General features: G+C 42.5%; 1 protein-coding gene across 6 annotated transcripts; it reads right to left on the minus strand.

Annotated features, from left to right (window-relative positions):
* Positions 1–928: 928 nt before the first annotated feature.
* Positions 929–8,482, minus strand: TXNL4B (thioredoxin like 4B). Of its 6 annotated transcripts, none has more exons than XM_007198210.2 (4): positions 8,239–8,482; positions 5,019–5,151; positions 3,479–3,630; positions 929–1,633 (listed from the first exon to the last, which is right to left on the minus strand). In XM_007198210.2, exons 2-4 carry the CDS (start codon positions 5,148–5,150, stop codon positions 1,468–1,470), a joined length of 450 nt encoding a protein of 149 aa, XP_007198272.1. In that variant the 5' UTR covers position 5,151; positions 8,239–8,482; the 3' UTR covers positions 929–1,467. The 6 variants fall into 6 exon arrangements, with proteins under 6 accessions (XP_007198272.1, XP_007198269.1, XP_057390132.1 ...); XM_007198207.2 differs by having other exon boundaries at positions 5,019–5,187; positions 8,239–8,480; XM_057534149.1 differs by lacking the exon at positions 8,239–8,482 and adding an exon at positions 7,885–8,195.
* Between the last annotated feature and the right edge of the window lie 142 nt (positions 8,483–8,624).

Below are 8,624 nucleotides of genomic sequence, written 5' to 3' on the forward strand. Positions count from 1 at the left end.
GAAAATCCAATGAACAGTGACAGGCAGCGAAGACATTTTATTCTTTCATAGAAGTCTTAAGGGAGGCATGTCTGGAGTGCACTCAGTAGCTCAGTATCGTTCTCAGGGACCCAGGCTCTTTTCACCGTTCTTCTCAGCGTGTTCATTTTTCAGCCCAGTGCTGGTTGCCTGGTGCTCCTAAGACAGCTGCTGCAGTTCCATGCAGCACGATCACCACGAAAGCAAGAAGTGGGGGCCAGGAGAAGACGGAGGTGGTAGTGAAAGGGTTTTGTTGTCTCCTTCCTGGAGTGGCTCTCTCCTTTATCAATGAAGGCCACAAAGGTGCCCAGCAGCCTTCCTTCGATGCCACACTTGTCAGAGAAGGCTTGGGCAGGAAGCACCTGGCAAAGGGGGACCGACTTGCAGTGACAGTGCTGCCCTGCACAGAACTGGGTTGCTGTCATCAAGGTGGCAAAAGGCTGCCAAGCAGGTCACGTGCTGCCTGGCACACTGCCCTCTGGCTCTGCATCTATTCTCTTATTCTAGAAAGTCAGTACCCTTAGCCCCACGAGGTTGTGAGAGGAGCAGGAACTTGCCCACGTGGTGGCAGGCTGTGCCAGAGGACCCTGGGAGAGTTCCTCATAAAGTTATTAACACAGGCAAGTCCTATAAACATGATACTTCTTTCTAGTGATTCTGAGATCTCTTTCCAGTCTTGAGTCCTTGAAGTACAGTTTTCTCCTCAGAAAGAGATGGAGCTCTGGGAGAGATCAGCTCCTACTTACTAAGGGTAGTTAATTCTTTGTTTAGCTCAAATTGGGTGCTGGATGGTAAAGGTTCAAGTTCTCACTTCTTGGGCAACTTAATAATAGAAAAGCTGATAAAATGAGCAAGCCAGGATACCTTTAAAAGTCTGAGTCAGAAAGGCTCGAAGATAAAACAAACTTGCCTGCTCTCAGTAAAGAATGATTTATTCCAAAAGAACTGGGATAATAGGTGAGCACGAGATAAATACACGAGTGGAGGAGTGGCGAGGCTGAGGAAGATGGAAGGGGTGGGTGTGTACACATAGGGTAGAAAAGATGTATTTTTGCTCTTATGGGAATTGACTTTCTATTTTACTTGTGTATCAAATAAACATAGTTAAATCAAATTGTACTAGCCAAGGTTTAGAAGGATTCTGTATTATCTTAAAGAATAAAGAAAACTATACTATAAAGAGAAATTAAAATAACCACACTGGGGAAATTGACCACGGCTGACTTGACTGCTCTGAGGTCTGCAGGGAGTAGACACTTGGGCATTCCAAATTGTCACAGCACCAGTGCGGTCTTCTACCTGGGGGCCGGTATTTTCTGTACACGTCAAACCTCTTCTCCGCCGGGATGCTGACCACGTTTCCGAAAGACCCCAGAAAAACAGCACAGCTGACGCCAGGCACTGTTTCACGATGGGCCTGTCTCTTCAACTTTGACAGCAGTGAAAGTGCTAAATGTCTTGATAGAGGAGGTCATATTTGGGAATATTCTTGGGATCAATAGGACTTTGAACAATAAGTTTTCCCCTCATTGCGCCTCGATAAATTACTTCAATCAAATCTATGAAGTCTTGTTTGGTTTTGAAACTTCCCACGAACTTAGTGTGATCTGGAGACCTAAATAGCATAGGAGAGAAACAACCTCGCTCAAAACTTTTCATAATTACTTGTCAGACCTTCAGGATAAACAAAATAAACAGCAGCTCTGTTATTTTCTTCTGATCAGGGAGCCTTTAGACACAAAGCCTGACACTGATTTTCCCTTTGCGATTACAGGGCCCATTTGATATACGACTAAAACCAGTGCTGTGGGCCGCTGGGAGAGCATGTAAGCCCTACCAGGTGCAAAGCTTCTGCTTCAAAACCTATTTAACCACTTCTCAACTCATCATCAAGTAGTATTCCCTGGGTGTTAGCATGGGCTTAGTTTGTTGTTGCTGTTGTTGACTAGACGCTGTGCAAAGTCCATTAACGACATTAACTTGTCATTGTCTCTGAGTTCTAGTCACTTACACTTCTGAGTGGTAGGAGCAATATTACCTTTTTTTTTTTTTTACTTTTCAAGTATCAAGTATGTTTACTGTAGAAACAGTTTAGGGGAAAAAAAAAAAAAATGAGGCCAGAGGCCACATTTTGGTATATACCCTTTCAAGCTTGTGTTTGTGTGTGTGTGTGTGTGTGTGTGTGTGTGTGTGTGTGCATTTCTTTTTTTCACAGTCACGGGAATCATATCATGTAAACTATCTTGTAAGGTGCTTTTTTCAACGAACATATAACGTATTTCTTTCAAAGTCATTAAACATGCATCTCCCATACCATATTAAATTAATTTCTAGTACCCTTCTGTGGACATCTAGCTTCTAAGTATTTTGTTTTCTAAATAATGGTGGGATGAATGAGCATCCATGTAGCCAATTCTGGCCACTTTCATGACTATTTTCCTTCAGATAAATTCCTGGAAATGCAATTGCTGGGTTAAAAATTGTATACGTTTTAAGGTGGTAAGTAGTATCATAAATCACCCTCTGAAAATATTCACCAAACTAATACATATATCAACTGTATTCTAGGAAAATAAATAGCTATAAAACACTTAAAACAGATTATATTTAATACACTTTCAAATAAATGATGACAAAGCAGGCACACAGATCTAGACGAGTGGACTCCTTGACCACAGTAAGAAATGATAGGATTATTATGGATACATTCAAAATTAATAAGTATTGGGATGCCGACTGGATGGAGGGGAAGGCATTAAAGATTTCATGTTACTTATTATTTTTTTTTTTAAGATTTTTTTTTGATGTGGACCATTTTTAAAGTCTTTACTGAATTTGTTGCAATATCGCTTCTGTTTTATGTTTTGATTTTTTGGCCTCGAGGCACGTGGGATCTTAGCTCCCTGACCAGGGATCGAACCTGCACCCCCTGCGTTGGAAGGCGAAGCCTTAACCACTGGACCACGAGGGAAGTCCCTCATGTTACTTATTCTTGACAGACTTTGTTGAAGAATGACTTCAAAATTCTCTGAGTGAAAGAAGACACGAAACTTGGCAAGAGAAAAGCATGTCTTAATTTGCTGAAGGATTACTTCTTTTATAGATGCAGCCTATGAGTTTCAAAAGGTTAAGAACAAATGACCTACTTTGTTTTAAATAAAATTCCTGGGAAACTTTTAAAAAAGCTGTTCTGTATTTTCTACACTGAAAGATGGCGAGTGCTTCACAAACTGTACTATTCTCTCACACTTAGTAAGTTAAAATTCACCACTCATACTGGAAACACTCTCATTTTGCACCAAAGTTCCACATAAAAAAATGAGAGAGTGCATCAACTCAGGAAACAGTACCAGCATAAGACTCACAAAGCCCCCATCACATGCCAATAGATGAGCTACTGAAACTGCCTGGATAAAAGAAACTTTTAAGACTATAATAACTTCATGTCAATATAACTTACCCATAATCCACTTTCATATGCTGCCCATTGAAGAAAAACACAGTAGATGGAATATAACTGATGTCAAAATAGTGTGTATAAACTGGGGTTTGGTCCACGTCTACCAGATATATAGCAGCCATTTTACTTAAGTCAGAAGAGGTCTTAGAAAGCTGCAAATGAAGAGAGAGATGTGGGTTACAAGTTGAGGGCAGCAACGTTTCTTCTGTGAACCTTTTTACTGGAACAGAATTTTCTGTTTGAAAAAAATTCCCGGGCCAAGAACCTATGAGTTCCACATTAGACACAGTGTAACCTTATCATTCAGAGTCTGAATCACTGTTGGCAGGGTAATGAAAGGGCCCTAGGCAAATTGTGTGAGTATATTTCTGCTTCTTTTTTTTTTTCTTCTATTTTTGATTGTAAAAAGTTTTTATAAACTTTTTATGGATTTATAAAATCCATACTCGCTTAAATAAAAAACAAAACAACTCAGAAAATAGGTACTACAGACAATGGAATTCCCCCACATCTCTTCCTTCCAATCTCCCCATAGATGATAATTATGATAAAAACAGCAAACACTTACATGGCACTTGTTATGTGCTACGTGTTCTAAGTGCTTTACACTTGTTGGCTCCTTTAATCCTTACAACATTCCTATGAGGTATGCACTGCTAGTCACCATTTCACAGACGAGGAAACCGAGGTACAGGCAGGTAATATGCCCCTGGTCACACGGCTGTACGCAGTAAGGTTAGGATCTGAACGCGGACAGCTTGGCTTCAGAGTCTATACTCTTGACCTCTGTGATATTCCACACCCTCTGTAGTTGAGGGTAAAACGCTGTGGCCCCTTCCCCCCAGATTAACACATCACACCCTCATTTTTAACCACAGAAGTGGGGTTTCTTACACTGTATCCACACTGAGGGTGGCAGCAGTAGAAATGGTGGGTGAGGTCTTAGTCCTGGGTAAGTCTCTCTCCACAATAAACAGAGACAAGGATAAACTTACTCTGTCCCATACTCCCCTTCCTACTCATCAGACTGTGAAGATTTGATGTGAAATCCGAGATTATCATCAGGCACACACTGGAGGCAGCACACTCAAAAAGCATATTTGCAGGCAGAGAAAACAAAGTTCAAATCCCAGCTCTGCAATTTAGTGGTGCTGTGCCTGTGGGAAGTCACCTGACCTTCCTGGCATTCACCTCCCCCCTTGGGAACAGTAATAGCAATTATCCCACTGCTGTGAGCATTGAGTAAGACAATGTTCATAGACTCTTGTTAATAATGTTCCTGGTCTTCCACTGAATTGTTGGTGAAACTGAGCTTCGGCAGCTGCTACTGGGGAAGGGCTTCCAGGGCAGATTCAGCACAATCACAGATTTGGGGGTTCAGCTCAGGGCAGGCACACGATCGGCTCTTAGTGAAAGTGTGCTAACAAATGAACAGCTATATCCCCGGGCCCTGCCTGCTCCCTTTCATTCATTTTGCAGATGTGGAAGTGAGAATGTATAGGTTTTTAATAAAAACCATTTACTTAAAAAATTCACTTACAATATCATCTAGTTGCAGACAGACAGGATCCTCGTCTCTCCCGAACCTGAGAACCAGCACCTTCTCTGCAGTACTTTTTATTGCCTGGTCCACTTCTTTTTTGCTACTCAGCTTGGGTAACAGGAAGCTCATGCTGAAATAATCCAAAGATCAATCCTCACTGTCAGTCCTGAAAGTTGAAATGTTTAAAGACATTAAGTGCATGAGTCCTAATTTTAAAACATTTTTAATTTTTGTAGTAGGTAATGTGTATACATATTTTTTTTCCAGAGGAAAAAAGGTTTCATACAACACAGTAACAACAAAAAGGAACACATTAAATGCACAAACTGGTGGCAAGTAAGTCCACCAGTTAAAAAGAAACAATATAGAAAGGTATATTGTCTCCCCTCAACTGGCTTAGTTCCCAGTGCCCTGTAAGTAGTTACAAGGTAACAACTTTCATTAGTTTCTCATGTATCTTCCAGAGTTTTGTTATGCATTCACAAGAAAATACAAACATGTTCCAACGTTTTCTCCCTTTTTTACTCAAAAGAGAGTGTATTCTTTCAGTCAGTGTTCCAGCAGGAAAGAGATGACATCCTCAAATCTGAAGACTTTCATTAAGGAAACGTATAGGAAAACAGCAGGGTGTAGTGCAGGACCCTGGGCTAGTAGCAGCGGGACAGGGTACTGTTCTCACCCGCAGGCCTGAAGGAGCCATGGGAGGGAGTAGTTACCAGAACCGTGTGGCTGAGATTGCTGGACGGAGAGGGCTGCTGTATAAGAGGTCAGCCTGCAGTTAAGGGGTGCAGATGCTCTCCTCCCACCCTCTCTCTGATCTGCTAATGCTCCCACTGGCTGACTCCACCTGGAACAAAGAGGGCAGGCGAGTTGCAGAGGCAAACAAGCCTCCTTGTCCCGGAGCGGTCTAGAGAAGCAGGAAGGGTGGAAGACCATCACGTATCTCTGTGTAGAAAACTCACACATTTTTTATCACAGTGCTATACTATTTCATGCCCATTCCATCCTTTTAAACAGTCTTTTATTGACGGACATTTTTATTATTATGAGTCCTGGTTTAAAGATCCTTGGTGTATGTCTTACTGAGTATACCTCATCACATGGCAAACAGATCAATTAAGAGTGTGTAAAAACCACACACACACACAAAACAAATAGTAAAATACTGAGATAGAAGGGACCTCTCATTTTCAGACTAGTTTGCTCATAGTTACACTTCTAGCTACAAAAAAAAGGACTAGAATCCACGCCATCAAATTTCTAGTCCAGTGTTCCTTCTACTGCAACAAGTCCTATTTTTATGATTGAGAAACTCTATGATCAAGGAGCTTTACTTTTGATCCATCCATGAGAGACCCCATTGAGATACTTAATATTTTGAATTCAGTCCCAAATGTGTCTTATGCTATGAAAAGGGAGGATTTCTTTCTCTCTCTCTCTTTTTTTTGGTGACAAGTCACATTTTAAGATATGAATTACTAAAAATTCACATAGGAAATGAAATTGTTCCAGTAACGGGTCACACTTTATTTTTTTAAATTAATTAATTAATTGTTGGCTGTGTTGGGTCACTTGCTGCACACGGGCTTTCTCTAGTTGAGGTGAGCAGGGGCTACTCTTCGTTGTGGTGCGTGGGCTTCTCATTGCGGTGGCTTCTCTTGTTGCGGAGTACGTGTTCTAGGTGCGCAGGCTTCAGTAGTTGTGGCACATGGGCTCAGTAGTTGTGGCTCGCGGGCTCTAGAGCGCAGGCTCAGTAGTTGTGGCGCACGGGCTTAGCTGCTCTGCGGCATGTGGAATCTTCCCGGACCAGGGCTCAAACCCATGTCCCCTGCATTGGCAGGTGGATTCTTTACCACTGCGCCACCAGGGAAGTCCCAATAGGTCATACTTTAAATAGAGAAGATGATTGCCAGAAGGGACTTCTTGAAATCGGAGTGGCAGAACAAATTACTGACGAAAGGGAAAGTCAGAGAGAAGATGGATCTGTCCCACCACTAGAATTCAAACAAACAGCAACTTCTGTAAGTTACTGATAAAGAGGAGGAAGTGGTGGGAGAGCAAAGCTGTCAACGGGGAGTGGGGAGATAAGCGTGTAAGAGGGTGGGACTGGATAAATGTTGGAAAGAGGAGAGGGAAATTGAGACCACACCTAAGAAAATGTCCACAGCAAATGATACCAACAGAAAATTCACAAAAGAAGAGGTAAAAATGGACAAATATACTGGGAAAGTTAAGCTTTACCAGTAAGCAAAGGAAAGCAAGTTAAACGACATATTTTCAAATCCATTAATTTGGCAAAGATTAAATGATAACGGCAAGAGTGTGAGTGAAGGGGCAGGCATTCAGAGTCCCTGCTGGAATGCAGAGAAGCAAAACTTTTCTAGAAAGAAACCTGAATACTCTTTGACCAACAATTCCACTTCTGAGAATTTATTCCTAGTAAATAAATAGACATATGCACAAAGAACAATGTACATTTATAACGGTGAAAAACTGCAAACAACCTAAATAGCCATCAGTAGGGGACTGAGGAAATAAATGATAGTATAGCCACTGCAACGTACTAGCACACTGTCATTATATACCGGGTTAGAGATGAATAATTGAAAAATCCTCATGATAAAGAAAAAAAAGTTATAAAGTTATAAAGTTATAAAACAACAGTATATAAAGCGTGATCCCACTTTTGTACAAAACCTAACTATAATACACATGTACACATGTACGTATTCACATAGAAAAATAACTAGAAATGAATATCCCCAAAGACCATCAGAGGTTATCTCTGCGTGTGAACAGACGAGTGACTTTTACTTACACTGGGGTGTGCGTCTTTATTTCCCCAAATATCCGACATACATACTTTTTTTTTAAATTTATTTTTGGCTGCGTTGGGTCTTCGTTGCTGCGAGAGGGCTTTCTCTAACTGTGGCGAGCAGGGGCTACTCTTCGTTGCGGTGTGTGGGCTTCTCCTTGGGGTGGTGGCTTCTTTTGTTGAGGAGTACGGGCTCTAGAGCGCAGGCTCAGTAGTTGTGGCGCACGGGCTTAGTTGCTCTGCGCATGTGGGATCTTCCCGGACCAGGGCTTAAACCCCTGTCCCCTGCATTGCCTGGCGGATTCTTAACCACTGCGCCACCAGGGAAGTCCGACATACTTTTAATGATGCCAGTGGTTGGGCTACTCCTGGCCCACAACTGCCAGGGAAAACGATACTTACTCATTTGTACACGTCAGCTCCCTCTCCTCCACTTCAGGGATGTCGGCAACCCCCACCCTTTCTCCAAAAAGCCGACTGGGGAGGCTCTTTCCTCCTCCCGCAACGGCGGAGGCGACCCCAAACCAAAGTAACCCACGGGCTAGAGTTGCCTAGCAACTGTGGCGGACCACTTTAAGGGGACGGAAACGGAAAAAGAAAACGCACAGGCGCAGTGATGAACTCGCATTAGGCCCCGCTCAAATAAGCAGAAGAGGCTATTCTAGTCACCGCCCACCTTCCCCGGCTCTGACCGGAAGCCCTAGGGTCACTTCCGCCCTTATTAAATATGACCGATCTCTTTAACTTCTCCTTCCCACATCCCAACTAGAGGCGGGGCGTCGCCTCTT

Source organism: Balaenoptera acutorostrata, chromosome 19 (assembly GCF_949987535.1).
Source record: "Balaenoptera acutorostrata chromosome 19, mBalAcu1.1, whole genome shotgun sequence".
Taxonomy (NCBI): domain Eukaryota; kingdom Metazoa; phylum Chordata; class Mammalia; order Artiodactyla; family Balaenopteridae; genus Balaenoptera; species Balaenoptera acutorostrata.

What these genes read in the sequence shown, in the direction of transcription:
- TXNL4B (XM_007198210.2), bottom strand. Translation starts at nt 5,150, where the DNA reads ATGAGCTTCCTGTTACCCAAGCTGAGTAGCAAAAAAGAAGTGGACCAG. An exon ending in GTCTGCAACTAGATGATATT is followed by an intron (nt 3,631 to 5,018) that starts GTAAGTGAATTT and finishes CTTCATTTGCAG; the next exon opens with CTTTCTAAGACCTCTTCTGA. An exon ending in CATATGAAAGTGGATTATGG is followed by an intron (nt 1,634 to 3,478) that starts GTAAGTTATATT and finishes TATGCTATTTAG; the next exon opens with GTCTCCAGATCACACTAAGT.